This window comes from Microcaecilia unicolor, chromosome 1 (assembly GCF_901765095.1).
Source record: "Microcaecilia unicolor chromosome 1, aMicUni1.1, whole genome shotgun sequence".
NCBI lineage: Eukaryota > Metazoa > Chordata > Amphibia > Gymnophiona > Siphonopidae > Microcaecilia > Microcaecilia unicolor.
In genome coordinates, this window is record NC_044031.1 from 656,528,045 (window position 1) to 656,550,290 (window position 22,246).

Genomic DNA, 22,246 nt, shown 5'->3' on the forward strand with positions numbered 1-22,246 from the left:
TCTTCACCAGCCAATCGTTGAGATATGGGAACACGTGTACTCCCAGTCTGCGAAGTGCCGCTGCTACTACAGCCAGGCACTTCGTGAACACTCTGGGCGCAGAGACAAGCCCAAAGGGTAGCACACAGTACTGGAAGTGACGTGTGCCCAACTGAAATCGCAGATACTGTCTGTGAGCTGGCAGTATCGGGATGTGTGTGTAGGCGTCCTTCAAGTCCAGAGAGCATAGCCAATCGTTTTCCTGAATCATGGGAAGAAGGGTGCCCAGGGAAAGCATCCTGAACTTTTCTTTGACCAGATACTTGTTCAGGGCCCTTAGGTCTAGGATGGGACGCATCCCCCCTGTTTTCTTTTCCACAAGGAAGTACCTGGAATAGAATCCCAGCCCTTCTTGCCCGGATGGCACGGGCTCGACCGCATTGGCGCTGAGAAGGGCGGAGAGTTCCTCTGCAAGTACCTGCTTGTGCTGGAAGCTGTACGACTGAGCTCCCGGTGGACAATTTGGAGGTTTTGAGGCCAAATTGAGGGTGTATCCTTGCCGGACTATTTGAAGCACCCACTGATCGGAGGTTATGAGAGGCCACCTTAGGTGAAAAGCTTTCAACCTCCCTCCGACTGGCAGGTCGCCCGGCACTGACACTTGGATGTCGGCTATGCTCTGCTGGAGCCAGTCAAAAGCTCGTCCCTTGCTTTTGCTGGGGAGCCGAGGAGCCTTGCTGAGGCGCACGCTGCTGACGAGAGCGAGCGCGCTGGGGCTTAGCCTGGGCCGCAGGCTGTCGAGAAGGAGGATTGTACCTACGCTTGCCAGAAGAGTAGGGAACAGTCTTCCTTCCCCCCAAAAATCTTCTACCTGTAGAGGTAGAGGCTGAAGGCTGCCGGCGGGAGAACTTGTCGAAAGCGGTATCCCGCTGGTGGAGCTGCTCTACCACCTGCTCGACTTTCTCTCCAAAAATATTATCCGCACGGCAAGGCGAGTCCGCAATCCGCTGCTGGATTCTATTCTCCAGGTCGGAGGCACGCAGCCATGAGAGTCTGCGCATCACCACACCTTGAGCAGCGGCCCTGGACGCAACATCAAAGGTGTCATACACCCCTCTGGCCAGGAATTTTCTGCACGCCTTCAGCTGCAGCTGCCTGACCACCTCCTGAAATGGCTTGGCTTGCTCAGGGGGGAGCTTGTCCACCAAGCCCGCCAACTGCCGCACATTGTTCCGCATGTGTATGCTCGTGTAGAGCTGGTAGGACTGAATTTTGGCCAAGAGCATAGAAGAATGGTAGGCCTTCCTCCCAAAGGAGTCCAAGGTTCTAGAGTCCTTGCCCGGGGGCGCCGAAGCATGCTCCCTAGAACTCTTGGCCTTCTTTAGGGCCAAATCCACAACTCCAGAGTCGTGAGGCAACTGAGTGCGCATCAGCTCTGGGTCCCCATGGATCCGGTACTGGGACTCGATCTTCTTGGGAATGTGGGGATTAGTTAGAGGCTTGGTCCAGTTCGCCAGCAATGTCTTTTTTAGGACATGGTGCATGGGTACTGTGGACGCTTCCTTAGGTGGAGAAGGATAGTCCAGGAGCTCAAACATTTCAGCCCTGGGCTCGTCCTCCACAACCACCGGGAAGGGGATGGCCGTAGACATCTCCCGGACAAAGGAAGCGAAAGACAGGCTCTCGGGAGGAGAAAGCTGCCTTTCAGGAGAGGGAGTGGGATCAGAAGGAAGACCCTCAGACTCCTCGTCAGAGAAATATCTGATGTCTTCTTCCTCTTCCCACGAGGCCTCACCATCGGTGTCAGACACAAGTTCACGGACCTGTGTCTGCAGCCGTGCCCGGCTCGACTCCGTGGAACCACGGCCACGGTGGGAGCGTCGAGAGGTAGACTCCCTCGCCCGCACCGGCGAAGCTCCCTCCGCCGACGTAGTCGGGGAGCCTTCCTGGGAGGCTACCGCAGTCGGTACCGCATGCGGCACCGATGTCGGAGACCTCACCCCGGGCAATGGGCCAGCCGGCGCCTTGCTCGACGGTACCGGTGGCGCAAGCACCCCCGGTACCGGAGGGGTAGGGCGCAACAGCTCTCCCAGGATCTCTGGGAGAACGGCCCGGAGACTCTCGTTCAGAGCAGCTGTGGAAAAAGGCATGGAAGCCGATGCAGGCGTCGATGTCAGAGTCTGTTCCGGGCGTGGAGGCTGTTCCGGGCTGTCCAAAGGGGAGCGCATCGACACCTCTTGAACAGAGGGCGAGCGGTCCTCTCGGTGCCGATGCCTACTGGGTGCCGACTCCCTCGGCGACCCAGAGCTCTCGGTGCCGACACGGGAAGGGGACCGGTGACGATGCTTCTTCGACTTCTTGGGACGAAGCATGTCACCGGACCTTCCCGGCACCGACGAGGAGGACGTAGAATCCAGCCGTCGCTTCCTCGGGGCCGAGGCCGAAGGACGTCGGTCTCGGGGGGGGGGGGGGGGGGGGCTGTACCGCAGGAGCCCTCAGGGTAGGGGGAGACCCACCCGAAGGCTCACCGCCACCAGCAGGGGAATGGACAGCCCTCACCTGCACTCCAGACGAAGCACCACCGTCCGACGACATCAGCAGACGAGGAGGTCTCGGTGCCACCGATGCCGACGCAGCCCTCCGATGTCTCGGCCCCGATGCAGAGGGTCGATGCCTCGATGCACTCGATGCAATCGGGGGTGAGGATGAAGGTCCGGGCGCCAACAACATCGAAGCAGTCGATACTCCCGATGCCGACGAAGAGCCCGAGAATAAAATGTTCCACTGGGCCAATCTTGCTACCTGAGTCCGCTTTTGCAAAAGAGAACACAGACTACAGGCCTGCGGGCGGTGCCCAGCCCCCAGACACTGAAGACACGACGCGTGCCTGTCAGTGAGCGAGATTACCCGGGCGCACTGGGTGCACTTCTTGAAGCCGCTGGGAGACTTCGATGTCATGGGCGGAAAAATCGCGCCGGCGAGATCAAAACTCGAAATGGCGAAAATGGTACCACAAAACAGGGGGAAGAAAAAACTTCGAACCAAGGCCTAAATAGGGCCTACCCCGACGACGAAAGAAAACTTACCGGGGCAAAACTAGAGATACCGGAAGGGGAACAGACCGAAAAGGTCTCCTTCCGAACACCTTTTTTTTTTTTTTTTTTCTTAGTGAAGTCAAAACGACGCGCGAGGTCAACTTTCGGGGCGCGAACGGCGAAACACGACCGTACCGAGCGCGGACAAAAGAAGACTGGCCGGCACGAGCCGGTTCGGGCGGGAAGACGGCCGCGTATGCGCGGTGCGCATCGGCGCGCGAGGACTAGCAAAGGACTTTGCTAGAAAAGTGTTCCGATTGGAGGGGCTGCCGTGGACGTCACCCATCAGTGAGAACAAGCAGCCTGCTTGTCCTCGGAGAATTAAAGATCAACAGTCCTTTAACAAAGCTGACTTTGCAACTAAAGAAGCACAACTCAACACAGCCGCATTTCAGCATAAATGCTTGCATCAGGAGTCCAAAATGTTAAGAGTACTGTGAATCACAACTTATGAATTGATTATGAAATCAAACTGTAGTAAACAGTACCAAATAAACCGATGTGTGTAGCACCAAAGTAGCTTCAGCACAGGTAAACATGGTTTAGGTAAAACCTTTGGACTCCTTGGTTCCTTGGATCTCACTTTATTTCTGCTGGAGTCTGAGTACAGCATAGGCAGGACTGGCACTCGTGTTGTGTAACTTATTGCAGGGGCGTAGTCAGACTTCAGCGGGAGGGGGGTCCAGAGCCCGAGGTGAGGGGGCACATTTTAGCCACCGACCCCCCCCCCCCCTCCCGCCATTGCTCGCAGCTGACCGCTCTGCCCCGGAACAGGAAATTGTTAGAGGAAGGTGGGACCGGCAGCCGCGAACAGGAGGAACAGTGCGGCTCCACGATCTTTATTTCTGTTTTTGCTGCCACTGCTGTAACAGCAGCAGCAGTGGCCGCGGCAGGAGGGTAGTGTGTGGGAATGGGGAGAACGGCAGGCATCCGGGCAGAGCCTCTGGGCCCTCAGGCACTGCCCGGTTGCCCAGTCAGTCCGCCCCTGGTTGGTTCTCTCCCCCCTCCCAAGCCTGTTTTCATTCCAGATTGCACATTCTCCTCCATCTCCTGCCCTTCATTCATTCTCTTCTCCTGTTCCATTCCTGCAGTCATATTCATATTCATGCCATTCTGTGGGTGCTGCTGATCATCTCCTCTCATTCCCATTAGCTTCCATCCTTGACTATTTCTCTTCATTGTCCACCAGTCCCACCTGCTCAGCATCTCTCCTCCTTCCACCACTTTCCTCGTTCCCAGAATGGGCTTAGGAAAGTGTTGAATGCAAAAAAACAAGTCTTCGCAGGAAACAGACAAAGAACAAAACAGCGAAGACGACTAAAATAAATGAAAAAATGATGACCTTGTAGAAATCAATTTTAAAAACTGGAAGAATAGCCCAAGCAGAAGCTTCGGTCTGAGTTTTTCAATATAATTATTCGTGATTGAACTCCTGATGCAGGCCTGACAGGCCGAAACACAGCTGTGTCGAGTCCCGATCACATTTTTAAATTTTATACTCAATAACATTTTAAAAAATTTATTTCTACAAGGTCATCATTTTTTTTCATTTTAGTCATCTTTGCTGTTTTGTTCTTTTTCTTTCTTAGGAAAGTGTTAGCATATATGCACATACTTTATAAAACATGAGTATATGCATATAAAATAGCTGGAAAATTTCACATACTACGTGCAGGTACTGTCCAGAGGGTAATTTATAAAGGGAATGCATTTAACTTATGCATATACCTGCTGCATCGGTAAGATGCCCTGTTATAGAACTACCCTCTTCATCTCCACATGTGGGTTCACGTCAGACTGCTCAAATAAACAGAAATAAAGGTCAACCAAACAGAAGCTCATTCTGAACTGACTATAAGAAGGGGACATAACTCTCAAAGCTGGTCACAAATCTGTTTGCCTAGTACAAAGATGTCACCTATGGCATGTTTACTGACCTTTATTTCTGTGTTCATTTAACTGTAAGCTAGTCAGTTAGTTCAATAAGAAGGTATCACCTTACAATATTTTGTGCTCTGACCTTTTCCCACAAATTCAACTAGACTCAGAATTAAACTAAGGAAATATTTATTTACAGAAAGGCAGGTGGATGTATGGAGCAGACTCCCAGTGTTGCTGGTGGAGATGAGGACAGTATTTGAAATCAAGAACGCATGGCACAGAGGATCTCTCAGGGAGAGCTTAGTAGTTGGTATGGATGGGCAGAGCATACAGACTGTTTCTGTGCACTGCTTTACCCACAAAAACACTTTTGAAACTTACCCTTATTGATGCAAAATCCATGAGTGCTTTCTACACACCAATTTTACATCAGTTTTCAAAATGAAAGGATATTAAAAATTGCATAAAAGGTATTTATGCCATCACAGACACTCAAACTAGCCTTTTCTGTGGGTACTTTTTCCAGCTACAATGATGTACGTAGTTTTAGAAATACAACAGCATGCATTTTTGTTACAATTTCCACTCTACTGCCGCTCTTGAAAATCCTTCACTCAAAGCGTGTAAAAGCACAAACATTGTGGAATAATGCATGCCTTTTTACTCGCACACAAGATTGGAAAAGGGCATGCTGAAAACTGCGGCTTTGAAATTGGCCTCTAAAATAGGAATTTGTGCTTGACGCATTCAGGCCAAGAAAGCAAGATGGCTCGTGACACTAGTGGATTGCTTCAGTCTGCTATCCTATTCTCTCTCTCCTCTTAACATTTCTAACCTGCTCTCCTCCACTCTTTCTGATGCCTCTCCCCCTTCTCGTTTGCCCTATTTCCTCTTTTCTCCTTCCCCTTAGCACTGACCAGCCAGTTTGAGGTGTGGGTTATCAAAGGAGCTGAGCAGGATGTTCTGTGGCTTCAGGTCCAGGTGGGAGATATTGCGTTCATGAAGGAACTGGAGGGCACAAGCTGGAGGGAAGAGTGGAAACAGTGTCAAAAAGGCGGCCCATGAAAACTTCTCTATTGCCTCCCCACCCTGGCAAGAACAGTAAGAGCACATGGCATCATCACATACTCAAAAACCTCTGGGTGAGAGTGTAGGGAGTTCAGATTTGGACAAGGTGCAGCATGCAGCACTACAAATTTAGTCAGTGAATTTAAAATACAAACAGTAAACTGAGTCTTAGTGAGCTCTCATGACTTGTGATGAGTTCAGCTCAAAGCTGGAGACATGAGGCCCACACCGTAATGCACTGAAACTAATTTTAAAGCAATACTATAACAACTATTGTGTTCATTAACTGAGGTAGATACGACATACAGCTTAAAACATTTTTGAAAGTACCAATTACTATTTTATAACTAAGTAAATCAATCTGCTTTCTTACTGATCATCATCAGTACCACCTCCCTCCCTCCCTCCCTTATACAGGCATTGTAAAACAAAGGGCCTCTTTTACTAAGGTGTGCTAGCATTTTTAGTGCGCGCTAAACGTTAGCAATGTCCATAGGAATATATGGATGTCGCTAATGTTTAGCACACCCTAAATATTAGAAGGCACTAAAAACGCTAGCGTGCCTTAGTAAAAGATCCCACAAGTAAATCAAGGTGCTGCCTTACTGATCATCATCAGTACCACCTCCCTTCCTCCCTTATACAGGCAGTGTAAAACTAAGTAAATCAGGGTGCTGTCTTACTGATCATCATCAGTAGAAGTGCAATCAGAGAACAACGTGTAGCACAAAGATGCACAAATTGCCTCAACTGTATTGGGTGTCAGTGGCCTGATTAAAAAACTTCCAGGTGCACCTGGGTATGCTGCCTAGACATCCTGTGGGTTCCAGAAGGAATCTTTTTGCCACAATGTAAGAGCACTAGTACTAAATCTGAGAGACTGAGATCATACTAACATTATGAGATGACTGAACCTCGCTAGAGACACTGGCCTAGGAATAGCAGGAAAGGTATTCTCATCTCTCACTATCAGTCTATTCTCACAGCTCACAGTACTAAAGCACTCTAACTGATCATTTAGTTTAGTTCATCTGGCATTTCATATCCACCTTGAAAGCGAGAATCAAAGCGGTTTCTGTATCAATGAGGAAGGAGAAAAAAAAAGAGTGGAACTACAATAACAACAGGATAAGGAAATCAAGTCTAAGGTACATTAAATAATGGAAAGAGTCCTTTTCTATGTCTATTTGGAATACTTTATCTATTGTGCTTAGACTTGACAGTTCTTACTTTTCTTTTAGGAAAAAACTGAAGCCCTACCTTTTTAAGAAATTCGTACCAGAGTCATTTTTTTTTTATTGTTTTTGCTTATTTATTTTCATTTGTTTGGGTTTATTCTATGTAAATTGTGTTTACTTTGTAAAGCTTTCTGCTGTTTTTTGTAAACCGCTTAAGACCATCTGGAGTATGCGGTATATAAATTCTATGGACTAGATTAGATCACGTAAGTCAGAATGTAAAGAAAGGCAGAGTAGAGAGGAAGAAGAAAATGCTGAAGGCCATCAAAAGACTGGAGCCCAAAACCCCGGAAAGGCCAGAAAGAGGAGGTGGGTCTTTAGATTAGCGTTAAAGGTTGTATAGGAGCCAAAAGAAGACCATTCCAAAGAGAAGGGGCCTTGTAAAGAATGCAGAGTGATAAGAAAGATGGTGGGTGCAGGATGGTCTGTAGAAAGTAATGAGAGAAGAAAAATGGAAGTAAGCCAGTGTGAAGGACCTTTGAACCACAGTAAGTATTTTATATTTATGTTTATTGGGTACTTCATATACCACCTTTCTGGGTTACAACCAAAGCAGTTTACAACTGAACTAAATTCAAAAATGGTTCAAAATAAGACAGAATAAGATTAGACATGAGATCCATGGTCCTTGTGGCCAACCATATACCATTCTCAGGCAAAAGGTGATGGGAAGCCAATGGGAGTGTGCCAGGAGTGGAGATACATGGACATGGCAGAGAAGACAGGTAGCGCTGTTCTGAATGGACTGCGGAGACGTATAAGAAGAGTGTTGGACAATCCTGAGTAAATAGTGTTACAGTAATCGAGGAACTAAATGGATGAGGTGCCCATGATCCCCTCTTGTTCTCAGTACTGGCCACCATCATGTCTTGTGCTCAGGAGAAAAGGCAGCTGTTCCTGTTCAGGGATGTCCTTAGTGCACCTCTGAACAGCACCAAATTCACTAAAGCAAAAGGAAACTTTAAAAATAAAAACTCAAAAGCGAATAAATGAAAGACAACACGGCCTTTATGTGCCTTATGTTTCAAGAGTCATTTCTGGCTTATTCTTACCACAATCCCTGATGGCAGCTTTATCCAGCATAGAGATGCCAAGAGGTTGTAGACTCTGGATTTATCTTATCAGACCAGTGCCAACTCCTCAGTACTGTGGAATATGAGTTAACATCTCAGTAAGGAGCAGGGTATGCAAGTAGCTGTAGTGTCCACAGTGACTTCTGTCCACGAACTCTGCTCCTGCTCTCAAAGGAAAAGTACAAATACACTGCCACTCTGAGAGCTGCCTATGCTAAGAACATAAGAATAGCCATACTAGGTCAGACCAATGGTCCATCTAGCCCAGTATCTTGCTTCCAACAGGGGCCAATCCAGATCACAAGTACCTGGCAGAAACCCAAATAGTAACAACATTCCATGCTACCAATCCCAGGGCAAGCAGTGGCTTCCCCATGTCAATCTCAATAGCAGATTATGGACTTTTCCTCCAGGAACTTGTCCAACCCTTTTTTTTTAACTCAGATATGCTAAATGCTGTTACTTCATCTTCTGGCAAAGAGTGAAAAATATTTTCTCCTATTTGTTTTAAAAATATTTCCATGTAATTTCATTGAGTGTCTCCTGGTCTTTGTACTTTTTGAAAGAGTGAAAAATCAATTCACTTCTACCCATTCTACACCACTTAGGATTTTGTATACCTCAATCATATCTCCCCTTATCTGTCTCTTTTCCAAGCTGAAGAGACCTAACCTCTTTAGCCTTTCCTCATATGAGAGAAGTTCCACACCCTTTAACATTTTGGTTGCTCTTCTTTGAACCTTTTCTAATTCTGTTATATCTCTTTTTTAAATATGGCGACCAGAATTGAATGCAATACTTTTGGTGAAGCTAGGGACAAACCCTCTTGTTTACTAAGCTGTGCTAGTGGCCGCTGTGCACTGTCAACATAGTCCATTTACTTTGAATGGGCTATGTGGGCACTGCCACGCTGCTTAGTTAACAGGGAGGAAGAAGCAACTAGATCCAGTTTCGAAAACAGCCCTACCACTTAGACCCTGAAGCAGTGGCACGAAACGCTGGCCATCGTCGGCTAGTTGCGAGGGGGAGAAGGAACTAGCTCCAGCAAAGAAGTTATAAGTGCCGGTAGCAAGTGCGACTGAAAGATAAGTTTCCTTTCAGTTTCGAATTATCCATCTTTTTGTCGTCATAGTTGTTGAAACATTTGATGCAGCAGCATTGAAATTAGAATTTTGTAGCAACAGAGGCTAAAGCAGCAACTAGCGACTCGACATTAAGATCAAATGTTTTTTTTTTTTTGGCCAATGATGAAAAAAGGATTATTTAAGATCCGTTTTAGCTCTATTAGATTGTGTTGATCTAGGAGCTCTGTGAGGCCCTTTTTTTCCTTTGTCAGATGCATGAGTTTATAATAGAGTGCATTTAGTTGCATTTTCATCACGTGGAAGCAATTTCTGCTTGCCTTTTAAGACAACTGAGTGATTGGTTATTGGGCAGATCAGATTATACACCTATTTTTTACTAACAGTTGCTTTATGCCCCTTACAGTGCTCGATCTCTCTTGCAGGCTCCTAATAGGGTTTTGCCGTATTCACTCGGGAGAAGTGCACTATTTTGGCCCCTAAAAGATACTTGGAGTAAGTTGATTCAGTGGTTGGGGAGTGCTCCCACGGATACAGATCAATTACTGGATGTGCTCATGGGGGAGGGGGCAATGATGAGTTTTGTGGCATTCTGACAACAGACAAAAATGCAGTGGGGGGACTAATATTTTTTTTCGCCAACTCAAACACTATATTAACTCTCTTGACCCCCAACACCTTAAAATTACAACTGGGCTCTAAATTAAGGGGATTCTTCGACATGATGGTGACTGAGAGTTTCATCATCTCAGGGCTTTTTAAATCAGTCCAGCCCCTGGCAGGTGAGAAGGATTACTGGGGGAGGGGGATTAAAACTAGATGAAAATCTGACTTGGGGCGATCCTTGTTGGGGTGGAATGTAGCCAAAGCTATCCATGGAATACCCTGGTTGGTCTGGAGGGGGGCTGATTTGAGAGCGTATGCATTCCGGGTGCTCCATCGGGTGTATTTCACCCAAGTGCAGCTGCATAAAGTGGTTAGATTGGCTTCTCTGACATGTGTTAGGTGCAATGGTGGACACAACACCTTTTCTCATGCACTGTGGAAGTGTCCCCTTGTACAGAACTACCGGTTGGCTATTGCTCTATATGTGAACACTCTATTACATACTCGTATTCACTTTACAGTGGATTTGGTTATCTGATTTAATGGGGGGGGGGGGGGGGGGCTGGGTAACTTGGGCAAGACACAGAAGGCACTAATTTGAAAGTTTATTATTGTAGGGGAAAAGTGCATATTAGATTACTAGGTAGCAGCGGAGCCTCCATCTATCTGGTCCTGGAAAGCCTGGGTTCATTGCCTAGCATTACAGGAGGCAAGCGATGCAGCACTTTCTGCCAAAAGAGAGTAGACCTACCTTTCTACAAGGGACCCCTACTTGCAGTCTCTCACGCAGATAGCTTGATTCTGAATCATATTTATACACCTAGCAGAAGATAGGAGAGTTTGACGAAGCTTTACTGTTTCCACTACATTGGACTGCTGTAATCTTTGGATATTTGAAGGGGAGGAGAGGGAGGGTTTCTCTCTTGGAAGAATGATTGAATTTGACTATGCCAAGGAATTATCAGAAACCAAGCTCTTTGTGCTGTTTGAGTTCTATTTTTTTTATAAAGGTAACAACAGGGGCTGAAAGAACATTCTAAATTCTGAAGATCAGTATCTGTTTTTGAATTTACTACCACAAAAATGGGGGTATTTCTGTACAAATACAGTTGTGCAAGCCTTATCATTTGATGCATGTTCTCAGAAAAGATAGATGAATGCATTCATACACAGGTTCCTTCTACTGCACAAGGATTTTCATAAAAGGACGTTCCACGTTAAGAGCACAAAGAAGACTTTTTCATGGACACTAGAAAGTTAGTGTTGAAAGCATAAAGAAGTTACAGAATTTCTGCGCTGGTTTAAATTTAAAGCTGAATGCTAGGACTGATGGCTGATGGTTTGGAGCTGAATTGTGTGTAGCTAGTATTATCTGGCTCTAGCTCCTGTTTTGAGGGTCCTTCATTCTTACCAGGTAGGAATCTTTAGTTGCTGGGTTTTTTTAGACTAGCTTTGGGTTTCTTTGTTTATTATTTATTTTATAAAAGCAACACAGGCATCCCTGTATTTTTATAAATAGTTGCCCACAACCAGCCCCAGTAATACACAAATCCTTGCATACAAATTTATACCTGCTCCATTAGAAGGTATAAAATATGCATGTACATTGTCATTCTGCCCCCATTCCAACCCTAACTACATCTTCAAGAATGCTTATGTGCCATAGCTATGTGATGCAAGGTTCCATGTAAAGGATCCAGGAGTAATCGTTAACGATACTTTGAAACCCTCTGCTCAGTGTGCTGTGGCGGCAAATAAAGCAAATAGAATGTTAGGTATTATTAGGAAAGGAATGGAAAATAAAAATGAGGATGTTATAATGCCTTTGTATTGCTTCATGGTGCGATCGCACCTTGAATACTGTGTGCAATTCTGGTCATCACATCTCAAAAAAGATATAGTGGAATTAGAAAAGGTACAGAGAAGGGCAACAAAAATGATAAAGGGGATGGGACGACTGCCCTACGAGGAAAGGCTGAAACGGCTTCGGCTTTTCAGCTTGGAGAAGATGGCTGAGGGGAGATATGATAGAGGTCTATAAAATAATGAGTGGAGTTGAAAGGGTAGATGTGAAGCGTCTATTTACGCTTTCCAAAAATACTAGGACTAGGGGGCATGCCCCCAAAGTCGGCACCACCAGCCAGACACCTCTAAACTCAACTGGCCCACAGGACCCAGGAGTATCCCCAACAGACAAATCCAGGAGCTGCTGAAGCACTGTCCACCACCTGCTGGAGATAGAGATGTACTGACGTGAAGGAGGAGCTGGCCGTCTGGTATCACTGCCTTCAGCTTTGTAATCTCTATCTCCACCAGCTGGTAGATGGACACAACCCACCAGTTCTTGGATTCATCTGCTGCATACGCTAAGGAAAGTAGTACATTTAAAACGAATCAGAGAAAATATTCCTTCACTCAGCGTGTAATTAAACTCTGGAATTCGTTGCCAGGGAATGTGGTAAAAGCAGTTAGCTTAGTGGGGTTTAGAAAAGGTTTGGATAGCTTCCTAAAAGAAAAGTCCATAAGCCATTATTAAAATGGGCTTGGGAAAATCCACTGCTTATTTCTGGGACAAGCAGCATAAAATGTATTGTATCATTTTCGGAACTTGCCAGGTACTGTGACCTGGATTGGCCACTGTTGGAAACAGGATACTGGGCTTGATGGGCATTTGTCCTAGAATGACAACACTTATGTACTTATGATATGGAAATCAGAGCGACGTGAGGTGATCAAATTTGCAGATGATACAAAACTATTCAAGGTTGTTAAAACACGTGCAGACTGTGAAATATTGAAAAGATCTTAGGAAATTGGAAGACTGGGCGTCCAAATGGCAGATGAAATTTAATGTGGACAAATGCAAGATGATGCACATTGGAAAGAATAATTCGAATCATAGTTACCTAATGTTAAGGTCCACCTTTGAGGTCAGCGTTCAAGAAAAAGATCTGGGTGTCGTTGTAAATAATACGCTGAAACCTTCTGCTCAGTGTGCAGCGGCGGCCAAAAAAGCAAACAGGATACTAGGAATTATTAGGAAAAGGATGTGAATAAGACCGAAAATATTAAGAGTACTGCGTTCAGTTCTGGTCGCAGTATCTCAAAAAAGATATAGTGGAATTAGAAAAGGTTCAAAGAAGAGCAACCAGAATGATAAAGGGGATGGAATTCCTCTCGTATGAGGAAAGGCTAAAGAGGTTAGGGCTCTTCAGCTTGGAAAAGAGACGGATGATTGAGGTCTACAAAATCCTGAGTGGTGTAGAACAAGTAGAAGTAAATCAATTTTTTACTCGTTCCAAAAATACAAAGACCAGGGGACACTTGAGGAAGTTACATAGAAATACTTTTAAAACAAATAGGAGGAAATATTTTTTTCACTCAACGAATAGTGAAGCTCTGGAACTCTTTGCCGGAGGATGTGGTAACAGCAGTTGGTGTATCTGGGTTTAAAAAAGGTTTGGACAAATTCCTAGAGGAAAAGTCCATAGTCTGCTATTGAGACAGGCATGGGAACCAACTGCTTGCCCTGGGATTTGTAGTAAGGAGTGTTGCCACGATTTGGGTTTCTGCCAGGTACTTGTGACCTGGCTTGGCCACTGTTTGGAAAACAGGATACTGGGCTAGGTAGAGCATTGGTCTGACCCAGTATGGCTACTCTTATGTTCTTATGTATTAATATACATACATGCACAGTTGGTCACTCAGTTTTATAAGAACCATTTTCACCATGCTTTACACATAGAAATTGAATTATATAATTAATCCCTAAATGAATGATACATAAATCATATGAAGATTAGTCGCACTGCTGAAACCCTAGAGAACTGGCTCTCCCCTGCAAGCCACCTCACATGATCAATAGTTGTCTAACCAAAAGGAGTAGTATGCAGCCTGTGGAAGCAAGAGCTATGAGCCCCTCATTCCAAGCAAAAAACTAGAAACTCCCTTTCATAGCCTAAAATTAAACCAAGAGAAAGTGAAGGAGGGTGGATGGGGCATTAACAGGCCCTCACCTTCTGTGCATGGACTACAGCTGAAGTGTGTTTATCAGAGCTTACCCAGCTGCTGCAGGAAGATTCGAGCCACCTTCTCTGGGAGCATCCTCCGAGTCCGAATAAAACGAGAGAGATCACCTCCAGCGCAGAATTCCATGATTAGGTAAATGTGCTCATTATCCCACTGCCAGAGGAAGAGAAAGATCCAGGGAGTAAGGCAACCACACTTCCAATAATTACAGTGAGGTATGTCACATATTTCTCTCCTTCTAGCTCAGTGAAAGGAATTGAGATCTCTCCTCATGCTGCAGTGTAGATTAGAATAGCACTGGAGGTCAGTGTTTAATACAGTATGGACAAGTTTTAGAAAAAAAGGTCAGTGAAGTTATTAATCAGTCAATTTGGGGAAAGCCACAGTTTATCACTGGGCATAAGTAGCATGGCATCTATTACTCTTTGGGATCCTATCAGGTACATAAGAGCTGGATTGACCATGGTTAGAAACAGAATACTGGGCTTGATGGACCTTCAGTCTGACCCAGTGTGGCAGTTTTTATGCACATTTAGTGAAAAATAGGGGGGGGGGGGGGGTAACCAGCAATGTTTAACCTGTTAACTCCCAAAGTTAGTAGGTTGAACCATATAACGATAGACCCCAAAGAGCCTTTGTAGACCATCTTAACTTTTAAAGTGACATGGGCCTTCAACACCTTTGAAAAAAGGAACTTGTATTGCATCAAAAGCTCATGCAATACATCTTAAGGGCAATTCTATATCAGGGCGTCCTCATTTACACACCACTCAATGCATAAGTGTACAGAATACAACAAAATTGGGATGGACGAGTAGCCTTCCAACAAGGTCCAGAGGTCAAACTTAAAAGTGGATGGTAAATAAACTTTCATTAGCAACAACTGTGTTCAGATTTCACATGTGTCAGAGTGATGATGGACTCAACATGGACCTGTTCTTCAGCGCAGAGCGCCTGCTTCAGAAGTCATATAATCTTGCAGGAATCCTACTTCATCTGCATTATAAAACAGCATCTCTATGCAACAAAGAGAAATCTAAATACATATGATAATAACTTTTCACCATATCACATGTAAATTCAAAACAGCATGGGAAAAAGCATGTAGGGGTGATGTGTCCTGTTTTTGTTTTGTGCTTAGTGTACAGAATGCTATCACTTCTGCAGGTAAATGTACACTTACACATGTAAGCGGCAGCAAAACACTAAGCATTATTATGTAAAGGCACGTGAAAGTGGCACAGCATGTAAATGCAAGGGGAGTGCTCACACAAGAGGGGTATGGGTGGGTCCACCGCTTGCACATGTATCTTATGGGATACAGTGCATTACATGCACCCGCAATTATACCAGGTCAAGGCTGGCTTAACCCATTAGTGCCCAATGTTCCCTTAATAAAATCCCAAATGGGAACGTTGGGCACTAATGGGTTAACCACTGGACCAGGTAAGGCTATGGCTCAGGGCGCTGGCGATTAAGGGCGCTAAAATACCCAGCCTCTGACCTCATCTGGTCTGCAGGTTAAGCCTTTTCTTCCATTCCCTGTGGGTCCGGCAGTGCTCCCTCACCCTCCCTGTGATCCTGTAAAGTTTACATTGGTTGCCAGCAGCAGCAGCAACATGACAGGTTGTCTTCGGCCAGCCCCTGGGTCTTCTCTCTGTGATGACCTTCCTCCTCTGATAAAATTTTCTGAGGGCAGGACACGGCAGAGATAAGACCCGGGGCTGGCCAAAGACAGCCTGTTATGCTGCTGGCAATTGTCGTGATCTTTACAGGATCATGGGGGAGTGAAAGAGGTGAGAGAGTACTGCCAGACCCACAGGAAAAGGGACAGATGAGAGGGAAAGAGACAATGGACCACCGGGGGGGGGGGGGGTGGGGGGGAGGATAGATGCCAAACCTGCGGGGAGGAGAGGAACTGGAAGCAATGTGATGTGGAGGTGCCACCAAAGCAAGTTGGCTCAGGGAACCAAACCACTTTCCCTTGATCTGGCCCTGCACCAGGTCTATGGCTGGGGTAACTGTGGGCACCTAAATGTAAAGCATGCCAGTACTGGGCTATACTAGTACTCTATAATGGAATCTGGGCGCCCAGAAGCCATTACCATAGGAGAATGCCCCTCTTTTGTGTTGATCCTCTTGTGGTAAAAGTCAAGTTCAAGTTAGCTTGCCTAGCTTTTGGAGTGTTTCATGGGACAGGCCTGGAGTATCTAAGGGCCAGGTTTAGTAAACATCAGCCACCGTATATATTACACTCTAATCTAATTATTTACATCTCTGATATCCCTTGTAAATATGAGGGCCAATATTTAAAGAAACTGGCAGCCATTATATGTGCTTTTTCAATCATCGTAGTTTTTATCCCCAAATTCCCTCTAACCAGTTCAACACTATCCAGATAGTGAAGAAGTGAAGGGTGGATGCAATGGAAACATTATCTGGATGGCAGTGATTTTCAGCTGCTGTCTGCATCAGGCCTAAACTAAATGGATGGTAGTGATCACACAAGATGCATATTCAGCACCATTGAATATATGCAATTATTTAAATACTGATACCAGCATTTAAATTATTACGGTCATCGCTGCTGAAAATTCACCCCATGGTTATTCAAATCTTTTTCTACCTAATTTCAAATTAGTCCTTACAATGATGCTAACCAGTTATCGTTATGCATTTATGTTGACTGGAGCTATTGGTGGTTTCAGTGAATGTTTTGTGTTTTATCATTTAACTAGTAAATAAGGCCCGTTTCTGACACAAATGAAACGGGCACTAGCAAGGTTTTCCTCGGAGTGTGTATGTTTGAGAGAGTGTGTGTGAGAGTGACTCTGTGAGAGAGAGAGAGTGAATGTGCGAGTGTGTGTGCGTGACAGAGAGAGAGTGAGTCTGGATGCGAGTGTGTATGTGAGAGAGAGAGTGTGTGTGAGAATGAGAGTGTGTGTGTTTGAATGAGAGTGTGTGCGAGTGCATATGTGAGACACAGTGACTGTGTGAGAGTGTTTCACACAGATACACTGTGTGTGAGAGAGAGTGTGTGTGTGAGACAGAGTGTGAGACAGTATGTGTGCGATACAGACTCTCTGTGAGACCAAGAGAGTGTATGAGACCGAGAGTGTGTGAGAGTGACTATGTGACACACAGAGAGTGAATGTGATATAGTGAAACATAGTGTGAGAGACTATGTGAGAGTGAGAGAAAGACACAGACTGTGGGAGAGTGTGTGTGTGACAGAGATACCTCCCCCCTCCCTCTGTGGTCTCAGGACCCCCTCCCTCCCTCCCTCTGGTTTCAGGATCCCCTCACCCCCTCTCAGGTCTGAGGACCCCCTCCCCCTCTGCGTTCCCCTCCCCTGTGGTCTCAGGACCCCCTGCCTCTCTCCCCCCCCCACGTGGTTGGCAGCACCATGCGAGAGTGTGTGTTTGACAGAGAGAGAATGAGACTGGGTGCGAGTGAGAGAGTGTGTGTGATTGTCCTCTCTCCCCTGACCCCCCTCCAGCCACCCAGCAATTCTCATCTCCCCTGCCCCCCTCCAGCCACCCAACTATTCTCCTGTCTCCCCTGCCCCCCCTCGAGCCATGCAGCGATTCTCCTCTGTCCCCTGCCCCCCCTGCAATTCTCCTCTGTCCCCTGCCCCCTCCTCCAGCCACCCAGTGATTGTACTGTCCCCAGATTAGCTCCGTCGAAGTGGCGGCGTTATTGAAAGCCCTGGCCGTCCACAGAGTCAGCTTCAGAACGTTGGAGGTGAGTTCATTCCCTCAGTCCTGCCTTCTGATTACCCGCCCTCAACGTCATCATGTTTTGACGCGAGAGCGGGGCAGAGAGATGTGACACCATTACGAACCTTATGAACCCTTCACTGAAGCCACGGAGTCAGCTTCAGAACGTTGGAGGTGTTTTTTATTATAGTAGATTTTCATTTTATTTTGATGCTATTTGTATCTTTTTTTTCACAATTTTATAAAGTGTTCATTTTATCCATATTCCAATTTGTAAGCGCCAGAGAGTGAAAAGCCAGACTACAAATTTTAAATTAAAACTTGTGACAGCCTATTAAAAACTCCATTTTTCTGTAGTACCAGTTAGCTACTCCAACTGCACTGCAGACATGCCAAGGGTCTGATTCACTAAGGGCCTCTTTTACAAAGCTACACTAGCAATTCCCACACAGCAAATAAGAGGAAACCCATGGGAACTGAATGGGCTTCCTCTCATTTGCCACTCAGGAATCGCTAGCGCGGCTTTGTAAAATAGGCCCTAAGCTTTTTTTCTCATTGACACAGAATAGGAGAAAAATCGTAGTGAATCAGGCCCCAAATGAGAGATATTAAAGCTACTGCAGTGGGTCCTAACTAATCAGTTACAACACTTGTGAACTACTGACCTGGAAATCCTTCAGTTCCACAATGTGTGGATGTTGGATGGCTTTCAGGATCTTGATCTCAGTGAGTAAATTTTCTATGGATATCTTGTTCAGACTCTTTTTATTTACACATTTAATGGCTACAACTTCCCGGTTATCTTTCTAAAATACAAGAGGGTAAATTAGGGGGGGAAAAGGTCCAAATGGTATATAAGTGAAATCACAGCTTCTGAAACACCAGCATCTGGACACAGAATCTTTCATAGAACTATGAGCATATAATAGGTATTCTGATTGAAACATTAAAGTTGGATTAAGAAGTCAGACCAAGGTAAACTATGGCCTGGCTAAACGATCATGAACTGAAACATCAAGCCTCAAGCAACTTTAGCCCCCCCCCCCCCAAAAAAAAAAAAAAAACAACAACACACAACTCTGGACAACCCCATCAAGACAGACAGATCAGTGAACTGCCAGTCCACATAGGCAGAGCATCCTTAACAAAGCATGCACAATTAGACAATCCAGAACTGGGAAAGAACATGGATCCTTATGAACTACCTGGGCAACAAATCCAGCTCCCTGCCAGGTGAAAGCACTGTGCTTTCATACACAAACAACAACATTGAGCACAATCTCATCTTCTCAGGTGCCAATAAACTCTCTGCTACAAGAGGTGCGCTCAGGAAATAGGCCAGAGCTTGTCACAACACCTGCATTTGGGATTGCAGCCTAGTGGGCTGTTGTATCATAGGATGTCATGCCTAGGGGCTGTGGGTACAGAGATATTGGTAAGTGCTTGCTTGCATAATTTGGAGTGGCTGGGCAATGCCCCCTGTATGTTGTGGGTGCAAATGCTGAATTGTTCCTCCTATCCTCACTGTCAATTTAACTCCCCCCCCCCCCCCCCCCCCCCCCCCCCCCCCAAGTAAGCAGGCACTGGCAGGCAAAGTGCACAGGTAGCCCAAGGCTACATCCTACATGAATGGCACCATGTTTTCCTGGAGAAAGTTGTGCTGCTATATACTAGTTTTAACACTTCAAACCCCGTCTGCCATTCCCCGTTCTCCCTCCCAGCTATGCCGGTGATTGAAACCATTAGCCCCCGGTAGGACTAGGAGGACGCAGGCCGCGGTGGCCGGCTGTGTACTCGCTACCTTCCGGTACGCCTTGTACACGGTGGAGTAGGTGCCGCTGCCTAGCCTCTCGGTCAGGATAAAATCGGCGAGGCGAGGCGGGGCCCAGCCAGCGGCGGCCATGACCGAAGAGAGCTGAGCCCTGCCCAATCTGCGGGCGGCTCCCGGCTCACTTCCTGCTCAGCTCCCCTCAGAAAGGCCGAGGCTGCTCCCAGCGGCCGACCACGGCAAGGCCGCCCTCCGTCCCGAGGGGAGCGGGCTGAAGGGGGTGGATCACACGCGGCACAAACACCTGCAACAAGCTCAAATACAGAGACGCAGGCAGTTCCTTCGCCCTACAGCTTACAGTCAGTCCTCCTTAACATTTACAGAGATTCACGTGTTATAGCCAAGCTAAGAAGTTCAGATGCTAAACTTTAAGTAAAAGTGGTTCTTTAGGTAGGACGGGTCCCGGGGTATGGTCACAGAAGGGGATGGGTGGCATGCTTAGGGTCCTTATTCTCTTGGGTGTTCATAAAACTGTAAATTTAGGGGTCGATATTCAGAAGTGTTTAACCAGACAGGACAGGAGAGACTTCTGCTACCCAGTTAAACCTTACTGAGCAAACTGGTTGCTAATCGGTGACTGACACTTAACTGGTTAGTAGGCTGGAGGCAAAATTAGGACAACAGAGTGGCAATGTTGCAGGAATTGATGCATAAATTTATGATACTTCAGGAGTCAGACAGCACACCAGAATGAGAGAGAAATCTTCTTTATTTGCCAGCAAACAAAGTAGAACATCAGCATTAAGTCTCTTCTTTCTCTCAGCTCTCTGTGTCTTTCTCTCAGCTCTCTGTGTCTTTGTGGCTTCTGTCTCAGCTGCTTCTCTTCTTATGCTGTCTTCTCCTTCTTCTGTCTGTTCCTTCTGTCCTTCTCTTTCTTCTGAGCTCCTTCTGACGTAACCTGCTTCTTCTCCCACTTAAATACAGTTCTATCTAGCCTAGCCCCCTTACTCTCCAATTGGTTAAGGAATAGATTGATTACCTTGCCTCAACCAATCAGCTCTATACAAATATCAGTTACATAGGTTCCAGACATCCTAAACTGACCTGTGACCTGGGGCCCCTTACACCAGACATTTGGGCTCCAGTCTCTTACATGTTATTATAATTGATTTCTCATATTCCTAGTACTAACTGCTAACTAAACTCTGGCATTCATTAAAGGGGTCAAGGGCCAATCTTACTTAATAGCATACATATCAGGTTATTACTTTCAAGACCATTTCTACATTTTACCTATAATTAATCAAGGAGAAGAGGGCTGACTAGTCCTGACCTCTTTCACCTATCAGCTTATACATTGAACCAGCCAGAACTGCAGATAACTTAAAACACATGTTGGCCTCTTCACTGCAGTCCTTGCTTGACCTCTCAAACAGCAGACAAAGAGTAATACAGAATTTAACAGACATTCTACACAGACACAAAACTTATTAATTTACACAGAATACAGCATATTCTAAAGTAAGCATCCTTATAATACATATTCTACATACTTATAATGGTCTCTATATCTATATCTAAGCTATCTCCTTATAACAAAATCTACATATCAAGAACTTCTGAAATTATTTCAGCTTTAAACTACAGCATGTCTGGCTCATTCCTTTGTTCATTCATAATAATTTACAGCTGTGCCAGCATTTAGCAATCCATCACTCACAAGGGTGAAAGAAATTCCTGTCTCTGACCTTTTTAACCTTTGGCTCGGCCAAGCTAGACATTGAAATAATATGAACCATCTGGCATTTCTTCACTTTAGTTGCAAGGTAAAAAGTTAGAATTCAAACTTCAAGCTTTTAATATCATTTCTTATGTATATAATTTCTCAGAGTTAACACTTTCTTTGCCCATGGCTGCCTCATTCCCCCCTTTGAGACTAAAATCAGCTTATGCAGAGATAAGTCTCACTACTCAAACTCTGGGGATTATAGTGATCCTAACTAGGAATAGACTTATGAACCACCATTACCCTACTTGTTAAGGTCCGACGGCATACTGCCGAAGCACATGAGGCCAGGAAACAAAACAACAACCCTGCTAAAACTAAGACTATTAGGGAAATGAACAAGGGACGTATCCAGGAGGTCAATGACCACCACCAGGAGGTAAGGTCTAATCCTCCTCGGTAATCCTCCACATTAAGGCTGGCCAACTGTAGGACTTTATCCATGGCATGCCTAACTACATGCGTCCTATTTATGACAATGGTACAGCACTCTGAAGAATTTAGCACTGTGCAGAGGCCACCCTGGGCTGCAAAGAGATAGTCAAGACCCATACGGTTATACCGAGAAACTATACTTAATTCATTAATTTGATCCTGCAATGCATTGACTACCACGTTCAGCTCATGAACTAGAACATGAAGTAGGGATTGAAGTCTCCGGGTAGCCATACCTAGTTTAGTAATACCCGCTACCGGGCCCCCAATTGGAATCCAGGCCGTAGCAGAAAGGGCTACAAGTCTCTTTTTAGTCAGAGGATAAGTAGAATTGATATACTGGAGGGCTAATTCAATCGCCTCATCCTCTGTGGCAACGGAGGAAGGTAAGGACAAGGCCTCTCGCTTAGAGCGGTGCGGGGATGGTGGTTTGAGAAGAGGAATAACTTTAGGAAAATAATTCAAGGTTACCAATACACAAAAATCA

General features: G+C 45.7%; 1 protein-coding gene across 3 annotated transcripts in view; it reads right to left on the reverse strand.

The window, feature by feature from the left end:
- ULK3 (unc-51 like kinase 3) overlaps window positions 1–19,965 on the reverse strand; it is a 54,475-nt gene extending 34,510 nt beyond the window's left edge. Inside the window, exons 1-4 of one of the 3 annotated variants that reach the window (XM_030186532.1) lie at window positions 19,572–19,965; window positions 18,436–18,576; window positions 14,084–14,204; window positions 5,873–5,977 (exon numbers count right to left, since the gene is read on the reverse strand). In XM_030186532.1, coding sequence (XP_030042392.1) covers window positions 5,873–5,977; window positions 14,084–14,204; window positions 18,436–18,576; window positions 19,572–19,673 — 469 coding nt within the window. In that variant the 5' untranslated portion in view covers window positions 19,674–19,965. Of the gene's footprint in view, window positions 1–5,872; window positions 5,978–8,313; window positions 8,497–14,083; window positions 14,205–14,984; window positions 15,071–18,435; window positions 18,577–19,571 lie in introns of those variants that run through there. The other 2 variants (XM_030186539.1, XM_030186546.1) reach the window with 2 other exon arrangements.
- Between the last annotated feature and the right edge of the window lie 2,281 nt (window positions 19,966–22,246).